Source organism: Cyrtonyx montezumae, unplaced genomic scaffold, assembly GCF_038088225.1.
Source record: "Cyrtonyx montezumae isolate F1298 unplaced genomic scaffold, pur_monq_1.0 scaffold_7, whole genome shotgun sequence".
In the NCBI taxonomy this organism is placed as follows: domain Eukaryota; kingdom Metazoa; phylum Chordata; class Aves; order Galliformes; family Odontophoridae; genus Cyrtonyx; species Cyrtonyx montezumae.
This window is the reverse complement of record NW_027072078.1, coordinates 26,763,912-26,779,105: the sequence shown is the minus strand read 5'-3', so window position 1 is coordinate 26,779,105 and position 15,194 is coordinate 26,763,912. Positions and strand designations below refer to the sequence as shown.

The 15,194-nt window shown below is 42.1% G+C and overlaps 1 protein-coding gene across 1 annotated transcript in view; it reads right to left on the bottom strand.

Annotated features, from left to right (window-relative positions):
* The window catches only part of KALRN (kalirin RhoGEF kinase), a 425,990-nt gene that overhangs the window by 265,741 nt on the left and 145,055 nt on the right, over positions 1 to 15,194 (bottom strand). Inside the window, exons 2-3 of the mRNA XM_065750707.1 lie at positions 12,349 to 12,423; positions 1,012 to 1,126 (exon numbers count right to left, since the gene is read on the bottom strand). Of these exons, the coding sequence (XP_065606779.1) occupies positions 1,012 to 1,126; positions 12,349 to 12,423 (190 nt within the window). The remainder of the gene's footprint in view (positions 1 to 1,011; positions 1,127 to 12,348; positions 12,424 to 15,194) is intronic.

Below are 15,194 nucleotides of genomic sequence, written 5' to 3'. Positions count from 1 at the left end.
GTCTTTGATGCCCACTGCAAGCCTTTCTCTTCTGTACCAAAAGCAGAATTTCCTCTGCACATCATGTGTTTAAGAAACTGAGTACACTTCTGAGACACTTACCTCTTGATATCCAGGTATCAACCCCCCTCCCATTTCAGTTGGTAACTTTGCACTCTCTGCCATAACATAAGCATTATTGAATGGGTTATACCCCAGGCTGAAAAAGAAGGAATTCCTGGGTGGCAGAAGGTGCATCATTGCAAATCTGAAGAGCCCTTCTCAGCTCCACATTCACCCTGGGGTGCATCTCACCCAGTGTGATAGTTACTGTGTAAAGATAGAGAATGGGCTTGAAAACAGGAAAAGGATTTTGGATGAGGCTGTGCACAGCACTGTCCTCTCAAAGGCACTAAGCATTGGCTCAGAAACATTTACCTGGGCACTGGGCCCTACAAACTGCCTCCTAAAGCATGCTAAGATAAATACGTGCTGGCAATAGAACTGTGTTCCAGAGTCCCTGGGAAAGTGACAGAGACCTGCTGAAGTAGGGCCATGGGCACTAATGCAGGAAAAGGCACTTTCTAGCAGAGCTGGCTTGCATGTAGAGCCATCTGAGGCAGTTCTCTTTGGAAACTGCCCCTTCAGTCCACCCACTTTCCTTCTCAAGCCTGGAGAAAGCTCAGGAAAGTGCCAGAGCCTTCAAGTATACCTCCCTTTCCCATACTCTAGGAGAGCTGCTCAGAAACATCGGAAATGAGAGCGTCTCCTCGCTACTGCTGTGAGCTGGCTTTCTGAGCCTGAAGGCCAGGTTTGGGAGCACCACCTCTGCTCTTGGGGACGTCTGAATCACTGCTTGCATGATAAAATCCACCAGAGCGTACGCAAGAGGAGTAAGGGAGCACTTTTGTTTCTCTGTCCCAAGAACTGAAGGTACTAAAGGTTAATACTTGGAAATCAGCAACTGCCAAGAACAAGTTCCCCACCCATCCATCCACACTGAGCTTTGAAGTGTTTTCTTTCTAGCTTTACCTTGGCACGCTGGCCAAATAAGTCACAAGTTTCCGAAGGTCTTCCTGTCTTATTCTGTCATGATTGCTCCGGGCTGGGAAGGTCAAGACAGGACCACCTCGTTTATCACGGCCACCTGTGGAAAATAAAGGATTGTTAGAAAATCAGGCAGGAAGCACACGTCAAAAAAACTATGTGCACTGAATTGATAAACATAAATTAAAGCACATTCAAGAGCCTGGGAGCTCTTTGTAGCTTTCATACTTTCCTAATTGAGGAAGACATGCTTGCATTTGCTGGAGCTCCAAAGGAAAGGGAAAAAGAAAAAAAGAAAAAAACAACAAGGAAAATTGTTACTAGCATTTCTTCTACCTTTCACCTAATCCCATCAATCCATCCCAATGCTTCTCCAAGCAGGCAGTGCTATGAAATGCTCCTGTGGGGCTAGTTTGAGGCTGGTCAACAGCAAGAAAGTGAAAGTAGTTAAGTACTGCTCACTGTAACCCAACAGGCTGCATCTGTCATTGCCAGGCAGTTTGTAAAGTCCCATCAGTTGGATGTGGCATACCCCAGTCATGTTTATGCAGTCAGACATTCTAATCTATCTGGCAATTCATTAAAAACTGAAGTTTTGATTAGAAGTTCATGCCCACTATGCTTTCTATTTAGAGACTGCTGGCAATTTGAATGATATTTTTTTTTCCCTTGTGGCTTTCCTGTCTTAAAATCCACTCCTTTAAAACTGCCAGTGTCTGGCTTTTAATGCTGTACAGCAATTCTTAAAAGAGCCATAAAGGAGTGGCCCTACCCTGAAATATTCAAGCACAAACATAGGGGTGAATACAGCTTATTTTATAGCACCTCGTTTTATTCTCTGCTGTGAATAAAGTTGAATAAACTTGAAGTTGAAACCTGGTTCCTCATTCGATGTTTAGTTATTCCCTCATGTATTATCACATGATTTTTTCAGGAAGTGTGTTCTGTCAGACATGTATTTGCATTGTTTTCTAGGAAAAATAGTCATAGCAAATTACAGTTCAGAAATCTGGCACAGAACTTCTAGGACCTTGCAAACAAGCTGTAAAAATGCAGATCAATTTGCACTTTTCAACTGAAAGTTAAATCTCTTTAAGAGAAATAGCACTTCTGAGAAAGGGAAATCACATGCTTCCTCTGAAATAAATTATCTGGCCAAAAAGAAAGGAAAAGCTCTGCAAGGACCTGTGCATGGTGTGTTCCCTCAGACAGGACACAGGACTGATGTATTCCTTGGGGCTGTGACTCCTGGAGGGCTCCTGAACTCCACTGTTCAGTAGGAAGAACCCTAAGAAGCTTTGCTGTCAGAGTAAAATTGGAAAGAAAGCAAATGTGCCTTGGAAGAACACTATCCTAGCTCATCACAGGATGAAGAATTGCTCTGAGGAGAATTTAGATTAGGAGTCAAGGAGGTGCCTCACACTGCAGGATCTCCTGCAGCTGGACATCAAACTGATGAGATATGTGAACATACCGTGAAGCAGTTTTTCAACCTGATTACAAGGCAGAGGTTACTTGTAGATGCAGTTCCCAGCTGACAGCACAGCCCCCATCCATTTTACTCTGAAAATGTCTACTCTGTTGATAGGTACAAACTCACCTTTGAGTTCAACATGCCTCTCTGCACAACCCACATCACACAGGAGCATATATATTGTATATTTTGAGCTCTCGTGCACCCAGAGGTATGTGTGGAGTACAAATCTTGTCCTGCCTAAAGTCCACTGACAGTTTGTGCCTGATGTTTGCCTCTGGCTCAGGGTGGGCAGTGTCCTGGTCTTCTGAATGATTCCTCAAAGTTCCCTTGCTCCTTCCAGTTCTGTCCTAATGGGGCTCTGCTCCCTCAGAGTCCCAGAGCCTCTGTTGAAACAAGCACACCATGAGGGCTAAAAGGATCTAGGGGAATTTGGTCTCATCCTGACTATCCCATCCCTCTGCCACAGAAAAAGAGAATGGGAGAGTAATGTAACAAAGATATGATTTACAAGGAAATAAGCTCATTTTTATTTTCAGGCCTATGTACATGAATTAAAAGTCCTTATTTTAAGCACATTCTCCCTTTGTTGGATTATTTCACACACCATAACAATGTCAAAACCATTATATCATGTATGATGTGACCAACAGAAGAGCAAGCCAGCCTGTGGAATGGCAAACCAATACAGAAACCAAAGTTGGTGGGAAAGATTATTTTGCAGCACAGGAAGCTTTTCAAGGTTTTGAAAACTTTCCCATCATACCAAGATGTAACCAAGGTTTTCAAAAGTTTCCAGATATTCACTGAAGCAGAGACACGAATTTGAATCGCTTCCCAGAAGAACATGCTGCTCACTGCTTAGTCAGGCACCTCATCTTCCTCCAGTCCTGATAATTTAAATATTTCTACAAAAAGTGCTAATAGACAAGATGAAAGAGACAGCCTAGCCTAGAGTTCTAATCCTCTCCTAGGATACAAAGCACCCAAAAAGGGCTATCATCTTCCCACAGCCCTGACTGCTATGATGCTGCCTGTTTGCCTAAGCTTGGTCGTTTCCAAAACTTGGGTTTGGATTCAGGGACTGACTTCAGAGCTGTATTTCCACCAAAGTGAGTTTTTAAAAAAATCTAAATTCTGGAAGTTTGGACAGAAAATGATTTACCTTTCTGCTAACAGTAATGCAAGGAAAGGGAAACAGAGGCCAAAATATTTCTGCGCTGTCTTCGTTTCAGGATAAAACTTCTTTTTTGCCAGTTCATCTGAACTGTCCCGAGGGGAGCAGAATAAATATGCCTCTAGAGTCAGAAGTTACCAGGACAAACTGAAGAAAATGGGTTAATTCTCTTTGGAGGAAGGTTTCATAGTGACCCAGTTGGAGTTTTCTGGATGATGGAAAGATGAATAATTGCCTGAATCGAATCTTTCTAGTCCTGTAGGAAGGCTAAACAAGGAGACAGGAGGCAAACCTCAAGCAATCTGAGGCTTAGAAACAAATGTTTCTCATTTAGTGATAAAAATTACTGCTCTATGCTTTGAGTAATAGGGTGAAATTATTATTACAAGTGCATCGCACATATTAAAATCCTTCACTTATTTCCAATTAGCCACGAGCAAGCCCTAATTTTTATGAATGCTTGCATTATTTACAACTTTCTGAAGAGCCTACATAAAGAAATGTCAGGTTTCTTTCAGAGCCAACCACAGTGTGCTCAATTCACTAGAGGACCTGTAGAGTTCAGCAACTGTGGTTGCTCTTTTAAATACTAATAAAAGGTAGCTTCTCTGTTGTCATTTAAAACTGCAAACTTCATCTTTACCAGACATAGTAAATGGGATATTTACACCATCTAACGTAAAAGAACAATTAAAAGAAGAAATTCTTTTTGCATTGGCTCTAAAGGGGGTCTAACATTTCATATATATATGTCCTCTCCTGTATCATTATCTCCTTTATAACTGAGGGTAATAGTGAAGAGTTGAGAGGGAAGAAATTCACTCCAGACCTCACAGCAACTCATCTGAAGGACCAGGAGTAGAAATGAGGTTTTCTGAACCTTCCACTGTATTAGGGCTTAGTCTTACTTAAGCTAAAAGTACTGAACTAAAACCATAATAGAAAATATCTTTTCTTGCAAGCAACCCACTCACAGGGGCTAATCTTGCTTCAAGTCATCCTTGATTTGCACGCTGATTTTACATACACAGCCTCAAGAAATGGAGGGGAGTAGAGGAGCTCAATTGCTGTAATCAATATGTCCCATCTTCTGCCTCCCACTGGGCTCACAGACATGGGATGCAATAATCAAACATGTCATTATGTTTGCTAATTACAGTTATTAAATGCTAAAACAAACAGCTGATAATTTCTAATTGTTTTTCAAGGTGGGCTTTCATGTTTGTTCTTATTCAGAGAGACAAACAGATGGCCTAGTTATTAGTACTCTGGAAAAAGGAGTCTGAAAAACACATGTTCTACAGGGCAAAAAGTGCACTGAAAACAAATATTTAGCCATATATGTCTTGCATTCCTCCTACAAAATTCTTTGTTGACTGCTTTGCCTGTCAGCAGCATGCATGACCAGTCTTTCCATCTCCCTTTCCTCTAGCTTGTATAGAAACCATCGCTCAATTCAGTATCTGGTCCCCAGAGTAGAATCACTTATTTTTTCTCCACAAATAATACAGGATATACTTCAGTGATGCCATAAGGCACCACGATGAGCATCACTTCTCCACATTAAAAGAAAACATTAAAGAAAACTCAGAAGACCTAAGATCAGGGGTAATACAACAGACAACTTGGGCAATTCTCAGTGACATACTGAAGACTGGTCAAATTTTCACCTGAGAGGGAAGGGTCTCCAGGTGCAAGTCCTCTGCCCCAGCAGCTGCCTGAACAGAGATGTTAATTACCTCAATGGTGAGCCTAAATGCTTCTGCACGTGATTGCTCAGGAAACTGACCTCAGGAAAGGGAAGGTGCTGGCCAACCCAGAGATACTATTGTGCACTGTGGGTATGGGCCTTTCCAAGTCCTGAGAAACATCCATACCCAATAGTACACAAAAAAATGAAATTCTAGCTCTGTAGAATCCTTTTGGGGAATGGAATATATATGCTGTCTTAAATGCAGGCTTCTTGTGCACAACAGATGACTTTACAGAGCTCTGTTGTCAAGCCTCATCACTCTACTCCTATCAAGCATTCCACCTTGATGCTTTTATGATTGCATATTTAAGGCTATTCAAACCCTTTCTTCCATTTGCATGCTCCTTATAAACAGAAATTCACAAGAAGTAATCATTGAAACAGGGAAATACCCACACACAAGTAAAGGCTCCCAAGGACCTTGTCTAAGATCCTACAGCATATCAGCAGTGAAGACAGAAGTAGAACACAGCACCTCTGGCCTCTGTTCAGATGTCTACCACAGTTCAAATGGATGCACTGCTTCATCTGATCCCTGCAGATCATATAATGATCAATCTTGGTGCTGCAGACTCTGCTGGGACCATAAGTGACTTTCCAGAGAAACTGAAATACTCTTCAAAAGTTATTTCAGTCCAAAATACGGTGAAAAAATGAATGATATTGAAGAGAACTAGGAGACAGAACAAGCTCAGCTGATGCCAGGCGCCTCTATAAAATGACAAACAATATGCTCTGGACTTCTAAATCTAATTGACAGACTTCCTAGGAAGAAAAAGTATCAAGGAATTGGTATCCAGTCTTAAAATAATATTTATTTTCCTTTCTCTGCCATAGCTGAGCTCTGAGTGTTGGCTACCAGACCTGCGAACAGAGATCTGCGGTAAAACTTTTCCAGCTTCAAGAGGCACTAATTTATTGTAAAGGGTCTATATAGGATTATCTATATGACCACACTCAAATTCAGATGATTCCAAAGCAGGTGATTACAGTGCAACAGTGAAGGAAATTTAACCTCCCACAACAAATCCCCCCTGGAAATTAACACAGCTGCAATGCAGTCTCCAGGATCTGATCCACTGGCAGGTTGCTCGTTACAGCATCCTATATCCCAAAATCAAGTGCATGAACCAAATCCTAATGGCTAACATCTGCAACATTACATTAATGACTGCAGAAACAAGGCTGTGTGTTCCCACCCGATCTCTCGGCAGAACAGATCAGAGAAGTGGCAGGATGTGGGATGCTCAGCACAGCCACTGGATGAGCCCTTTCCCACCTGATGGATTTGTTCCACCACCATGAAAAGCATGGGTGAATGGATTTGAAGAGACTTGTGGCTTGTAGCATACCTTTTCTTATTAGTACAAGTATTTTGAGGTACTTCTTTCATTTTGAATGTTTACTTGCTAACAAACTAGAGGGAAAACTGACTCATGTCCCACTGAGGGAATTATTACACCAGGAAAGCAAAACTAAGGGCAAATAAAACCATTATAGTAAAGGAAGAACTCCTTTGTGTGGAAGACAAAACTTCCAGAGGAGCTTATTTCTTTCCATGAAAGGTATGTATTTGTTGTGAAGTATTGGGGGGCAGAGTACCATCCTCTTCAGTGCTGCCCCTTACTCATACCTACACAAACCTTGCTTCCTTTCGTCGCAAATACAGAGTAGTTTTAAGATTTTGTCTCCTCTACCACAGACGTGCTAAAGAATATCTACTTTTATTAAAAAAAAAGCAACATAGAATCAAAATAAAATAAACCCCAAATCTGCCAAAAAAAAACCCAACAAACAAACCAAAAAACCCTATTGCAAACCCTGTTGCTCCTGCAGAGAAAGAAAAGGAACAACAGAACCCACAGTCATGTCAGTCATGCTGCTGACAACAGCACAGACTCATGAGCATTGAGCATCATTTTAGTACAGAGTAAGAAACAAAGACAGGCTGCATTCACTCTGATCATAGACTGTTTGTCCTCCTGATTAGAGGTGAGCACAGAGACACAGCAGTGGCAAAGTTTCTGATGTCACAGCAGCAGAGTGAATCATTTAGTGAATGGATTCAACACAGCTGGTCGCTCAGGTTTGCTACATCACAGCAGAGCAGTTCTAAGCAGCTACAGTCAAGTAGAGGTTCCTGCAAGCTAATGGAAGTTCAGGGGAAAGTTCAAGCTATCGGACATAATAATTGCTACTAGGAAGTCTTTTTGCTCTCTGGCTTAAAGAAGAAATTTGACCTAGAGCTGGAAAACACCATCAGACAAAAATGTTTCTGAAACTGCACATTTCAGAAGAGTATTTTCATCTGAATTAGCCCATATTTTCCTTTAAAAAAAAAAATATATATGTGTGTGTCTGTGTATATATATATATATAAACCCAGGCACTTACTAAGACAGTGGAGATACCCAGTTATGAATTTCAGTGATTCTTGTATATTAAAATTGATTCTTAAGGGGCAAGAAAACAACCAACACTTTAAGCCTGTGAAGCAAAGTACTTTAACAGAAATAAGAATGTTTTCAGTGGACACGAGTCTTATCAGTGGGATACAAGTGCACACCCTACTGCAACATGACAAAAGCATTTGGTTGTTATCATATTAATTATCTTAGATGCTACAGTCATCTCCCTGGTTCTTTATATTGATTTATCAACTCCCAAGCTGCATTGCTACATAGGGACATCTCTTACCTGCCTGTGTAAATGAAGAAGAGACCTTTGCTGAGAAATGTTAGGAGCTCACTGTGTCTTTTAGAAGTAGTGAGCTCTGTGAGCTGGAACAGAATGAGATGTATAAAGACCTTGCTTCATGGGTTTAGTTCCTTCCTCTTATTGTTATTTCAGAAGCCCCTATCATCAATATAATTTAAGCTAAACCCATGCGACTGGGTGCAGAGGCTCACGTGCACTGTTTAAGGAGGTGGTCAGGAGCCCAGTGTGTTTGGATGTACTCACAGTGTTATTCACATCTCATAAGTTCTTTTGTGTCTTTTCAGATACGTATTCTGATTGGGTTGATTTTTTGTCTATTTTTGTAACAGCCTTGAACTGTTTTGTGTCTTCCCAAGGCAGCAATCACTACTCTCACCCATGCTATTAGGAAGTACATTAAGGAGAAATATCCCTGCTGTAAGGAAATGGTGGTGAATCTTGGTGACAGCCAGGACAGTAAGCACTCACATTGACTAGACTCTTTCCACAGAAATGATCCGTTGCTACAGTTAAGATATATGGAAAGAATAATGGCAACTAATTCTTCACAGTAGCAAAGTTTTAGCTGTGTATCATCACAAACTGTCTGTGAAATCAGAAATCCCACGGAACTTTTTGATTTCTTCTCTAATCTTAGGGTCCTGATGATGATAGCTATTACAGTCCTTATAGGGAAAAGCTCCTCTTTGTCCTCACAAATGACCTAACCTCTTAAAAAGCAAGAAAAAAACCCACAAAACTAAGCCAAACTGAAAATACAGCCTCAGATCTCATCAAAAGACCTGGAAACTTTACAATCTAAACTTCCTCATTTTCTTCTTCAAATAAATGTCTGCATCAATGCTGCAGAGAATTTTAGATGAAAGGATGATGAACTAAAACCACTAGGAGAATTCAATAGTCAAGAAATGTTATGTATTTCTAACAGCATATTTCCCCTTTTTGGAATTTCCGTCGATTTCAAACTATATCAGGGTATGGTATAAACAAGAAGATGTTTTTCTCTAACAGAATATAGAAGATTTGTTGATGTTTCATTTGAAATTTCCATTCCAGAGGAAACAGAGAACAGAAACTACTAAAATTTGAATCAAAACTTTCTGTGCAAACACAAAATGTTTACATCATTCAAAATTTAAATATTTTGGTTAGTTCCATTCCCAACACAAATTCCAGTGTCCACATATCAGCACTGGGGACCTCCTGAAACCTGGATCTGAACTCTTCCAGCACGAGAGGGCCTCAAGATCTCATTTCTGGTGCTAAGTGACCTGCTGTGATTTGAGACATGGTTTTTGGGAAGGTCAGTGACTTCCCCTCATAACAATCTTAACTTCAGAGCAAATTTTCCCCAGACTCCAGACTCAGAAATAAAACAATCTCAAAGCTTTTCTCTTGGATTCATCCTGCCAGCCTAAATCTAGCAAAACCTAATTGCAAAGTTGTCCTTTCACCCGATCTATTTACAGTGAACTTCTCCCTCAGAAGGACCTTTTGGGAAATTTGTTTTCCCTTCAGGCTCAGACGTCACTGTGTCCCTGTCACCAAATCACCAAACTATTGTGCCCTTCTGTCTTTTGCTGCTGATCCTTTCATGCTCACCCACCCTCTCAGAAAGTGCTGGGAGAGACCCTGCAAAACTCTTCTGGGTAGGATGTAAGGAAAGGGCAAATAATCCCTCTGCATTGATCAAGTAAAAATCTCTTCACAGCCTAACTGTACGAGAAGCTCCAACATGGTAACACGTTCCCCCCTCTTGAGGGTCTCATCCACTTCCTTCTTTGCAGTACTGATAACAGAAAAACTCCTAAGAATATAATCAAGCAGCTGAACAGCATCCCAAGTTTAACCTTCCTTCCAAAGCAGCATCTGTGTTTCCCAGGAAAGGCTGTAGCCACAGCTTCCAAAATACCACTTTCACCACCTCTCACTGAAAAAAAATCCACCAAAATAATCTACAGCCTGTTTTATTTCCTTTCTTCTGTGCTCAACTCCTCCTCAGAATATAAAAATCCGCCTTTGGCTTGTAGCTGGCTCCCTAATGGCTCCCAAAGCCATTCCATTGCTGGAAGCAACACAGTGAACCACACAGGGAAAGCCAAGACTTTATCAGGGTTTAGGCAACAAGCATGCAGCCAAAGCCTCCTCCTGCCCCTGGCCTATTCTGCTGCAACAAGGTCAGTGATGGAAACGATCAAACTGCGATTGCTGGGATGCACTGTGACTGCTCATGCTCTCTTTCTGCTTATGAGAGCTGGAATGGGATTTTCAGGTGCTATGTAGATATACAGACACATGAACTTTGCTCAAGTTCAGTACATCAGGGTCACTGGAAGAAGTCAAGAACCAGTTCCAGGAATGAAATTGCACCATTATCCACCCCTAAATCCTCCCTTGGTGCAGTGATGCTGATGCAAAGCTCTGTGCTTGCCGCTGGCTGAGCCAGCAAGGAGAAAGCACCAGCACTGAGCCTCAAGCATAATTCAGGCTGGGTGAATCTGTGCCCAGCTAGTTAGAGTTGTATTTCAATTCAGAATTTAAGTGCACTTCTGCAAGATTGAGTGTGCCCGTGAGGTCACACAGAGGTGTGGCCAGGTGAAACACAGAGTGCTGCAGCTCTGCCATCCTGAGCTCATTTGTTCTCTGCCATATCAAGATTGAAAAGACAAGGTGGTGAGTTAGAGCAGATGAGAAAAGAAAAAAAAAACAAACACAACCATGCAACTGAGATGTTCAGCAGAATATTTTGTGTGCTGATAAATTCCACTGGTGTAAGGACAAGAGGAACTCTTTGACAACTTCACCTTTCTTGTTAAAATTAACTATAATGTAAAACTCCGAAGAAGACTCAATAAAACTCTGCCTGTCTTCCAAGAAGTCTGACTGCAAATTCAGTGTGCCCACAGACTGCTAACTACAGTGAAGTATATTATAATTTTTTTCTCACAAAGTTCAGCAATTTGATTTTTCTTTATATTTTGACAAACTTTCTGTGCTTAAAGCATATTCTAGGAAGTAATTCCATTTTAATTAAAAAGAACCTAGCTATCAGCTGAAGCACTCAAATTCTTGTCTTCATCTGCTTACAGCAGCCCAGGGACATCTGGAGCAGTTCTTATGCTCTGTGCTGGAGGGTGATGCTGGGGCTATTGTAATATACCAGAGCCTCAGCACATTCTGTCTACAAAGGCTCCAGACACCCGTTGCCCATAGCCATTGCATTTGGAGACTGTGGAGAACAGGTGGAGTCTAGAGAACTGGGCCAGGAACAGGTACATTTTGAGCATAATGAGTCTATGAGGACCTGCATCTGCAGCAGATCATAATAAGACAACCTTGGATTGTGTTGGCACAGCTCGTTCAATCTTTGTCCACACATTCAAGGCAAGTATGGCCCAGAAGAGTGTGTAGTGAGCTGATGGGCTGATGTGAGACTCCCTGGCTCTGAGATGAACTCAGGCACCATAAGAGAAGGGGCTATGCAAACAATCCAGATAAGTTGTTGTTATTAAATACTCCGTCTGAATCCAAGAATTAAATTCCAATATGGTTGTTGCACAGATTTACTTCCCCGGAGCACCCAGTTCATCTTCATGTCACAAGCAGATCTGCAGGTATGCTGTCTTTATGAAGAGATTCCTCTCTTTGGAACAGTGAAAGATAGCAAACAAGGGACAGAAAAGGCTGACTGCTTCACGTTAGCTTTTCTCTTGCATTAGGCAAGATCACTAAAAGCAGGTGGAATGGCTTGCCCTTGGCAAAAATGCTGCCACTGGAAATACCCATTTTTGTACAGCATGACTTGAATGACTTCAAGTTTAAAATTGCTTCAGATGTACTTCTACTGCAAGCTGATTGGGATGGCAAAATAAACACTGGTGATTTGCAGCCCCTGAACTCAGGCTGGATCCCTGACCTGAACCATAATGAAACAGCCTAGGTCTGGGGTGGAGCTGAAAAGCTGCATTTTATATTTATCTGAATATGAAGAAGACCACCACAGGCCACTTTCCAGCTCTCTGGGTGTTACTGGGTATCCCTGTTACACATACAGCACCTCCCCCAACCCCACCCCCTTTTTTTTTTTATCATAAGAGCTAATTTAAGTACTACCATGCAAATGTGAAACTGGCCCCTTGGGCACCATGCAGCAGGCAGCACTTGTACTGGGACAGAAGGAATCGAGAAGGATGTGCTCACCTGATACGAAGGCCACTTTCTCCTTTAGTATAGGAAGGACATCAGCAGCTTTTAAGCCATCATTTCGAAATGAACCTGTCAAAGAGGAAGGCAAGAAAGCCAGTTTAGATGAGAGTACTTTCTCCGAGTTACACAGACATGTTTCTTAAACTATCATTAGCATCAAAAGAAATATGCTTGTGAAACAAAATACAGAGAATAAACGAATCCCACTTCACCAAGTTTGACAATTTCACCACTTCAGAAGTTCTGAAAGGTTAATATATTTGAGGGAGGTATAAAAAGGAGGAGAAACCAATATAACTGCATTTGAATAGGCTTTGGAACAGTCCTAAGAGATTTTTAGGAGCATTTTATGTCAGAAAAGCACTTAGAATTTTAGTGCTGGTTGCTGAATTCTTTCTGTGTTCAAGTAAGCAGGACACTGCATTACAGAAATGAGACTTTTCTATTAACTTACCCTACAACACTGAGGGCTTTGAGCAACATAAAATACCATCCTATCTCTGTATATCTCACAGAGGCGATACACATGGAAACCAAGAGAAAGCCCTGTGATTTTAGAAGATGATCACATCCAGAGCTGCAGGCAGAGAGCTTGCTGCTAATGGCCCCAGTGTTCTGGCTGTGTGCAGGTGAGGCAAGGACAGACACCAATGGGGATGCTGCCACCAGAAGATGTTTTCACCTTTCTCAGTATTCCCCAGGACAAATCAGACCCCTTCAAATCAATTGAAGGGGTCGGAAGGAATTGGAAAACTCAGCCCCCCTTCCAGTCAGGAAACCCACAAAAGCTCCCCAAATTTGCAAATCTTCCCTCAGGATGAGGGATTAAATTCCCAAAGGAATTTAAAAGGAATGGCATCTGATGCAATACCCTGCTCTGGGCAATGTACGTGCTCACTTGAGCAGCAGCTCTGGAACTGCAGACTGGGCCGAGGCCACTTCCTCTGAGATGACCAGCTCCTGACAAAAGCCACACGTTGGCAGCTACATCTCAGACCGTGCTGTTAGGTTTTCCAGTAAGAACTGGGAGAAAGGATATACGAACAGGAAAACCAATGGCTGTAATGGGGGCTACAAAAACAATGGTCACCAGCATCCATCTCCAGCATCCATCTCCAGGAGAGCTCAGAACATCAACAATGCATTACCCGGTACATAAGTTATTACAAACATATTCCTAATAATGCACAGTTTCATCCTAACCCCCAGCTGTTTCTAATACTGTTGTTTTGTTTTCTTGCGTGCTGGATCTGAAGCCATGTCTGCATAGCACCACCTAATTTTTCCACAGAGCTCTGGATATATAGCCACCTAGCCAGTTCATTCCTGGACAATGATGAAGGCCATACTTCGCATCCTGACTGACACTTCTTTCCCGCCCTTACAAGGCTCAAGTCCCTCTGCAGTAGATGAATAGAGAAGAACAGATGGGTGAAGGAAGGGCAGGCTGAACACAGAGCCATCTGGCACTTCATCCATGCAGTGGTTTGCTGGTTCATGATCAACATCAAGGTGGGCGTACACATCTTTCATCTGCAAGTCTAACTGTGCTCTGCAAAGAAGCTTGAGCACTGCAGTCACTTCTTTACCAAAAGAGAACCAGAGGTGCAGAGTCCACGGTGCCATATTCTAGTCACCCCACAGCACTTCACATCTTTGCTACGTCCTGGATTAGCATGCTGTCCCAAAACAAGAAGAAAGCACACCATGCCTGCAGGAGTGGCTGTCAGAAGAATGTATTCTTAGAAACTTGGAAACACTGAAAAATTTAAAAAGTGGATGCTCAGCACGGCTGAGTCATTTTTCAGGGCAGATCAACATTGTAAATGCACAGCTCGTCTCCTAGCAGGGATTCCCTGTGCAGCAGAAGCATCTCACAGTTTTAGGTGAGATGCTGTAATGAGAAGCCAGCTGGGTGAAATGGGAAGCTTAAGGCACATTTCCACATTAAATGCAGCAAACCAATAAAAGAAAATCTTCCTTTTTTCATTGCACAAATGTCCCAGATGGCCCAGGGAACTTGCTGCTGTGGGACACACAGGTCAGCAGCTGAAACGGCTTCCCCAGTGGTCCACAGATCTGCAAACAGCAAACAACTCCAGGGAACTGTAAAGATTAAGAAAACAAACAAGAGTTTTGGAAAGAATATAAGCCTTCAGTCTTTGGACTGAAAGCCAAACTCTGACTCCTAGAGTGAAATATAAATTATCCCAGGAAGGAGCCTCACAGACCTTAGAATTTCTTTCTCTAAGCAGAGGTCGGTGGCCTCTGTTGGAGACACTGTCTTAGGCTACATGGACCCGTGGTCTGATCCAGAGTTGCTCTTCATAGAAAAGCCTTAGCTCTAATCTCAAAAAATGCAGTGTGCTCTTGGCTTCAAATAAAGATCAGCTGCTGGAAATATGGAAATACTTTCTATACTGAAAAACGTATGCGTAGGCTAGAAGAAGGCCTCCTGTCAGAGCTCTGCATGGGGCTTAATCACTTGGCTCCTGCTGCCTTCAGCGGGAGTTGTTCATCCCAAGTCCCATGCAATGTTTCACGAAAGTCAGCCCACATTCTCAGAGCTCTCAGAACAGATATGACTATTTAAAAACTTTGGCATGAAGTTTCTTTAACCAAACAAAACTGAACTCCTTAGGCTAAACTCATCCCTTGAGGAGCTCCTCTGGAGTCCAAGAGGCAACAGTAGGATTAATCTGGTCCATACTGTTTTTCTTCTTCCCTTAATAAAGGCCTCTCCTATACATCTCTTTTTTCTTTTATTTTTTTCTCAGATTTTATCTCCTAGGTTTATCACAGCCTATTTGCCCTCCTATCTCTTTTTCCCCCTCAAAGCC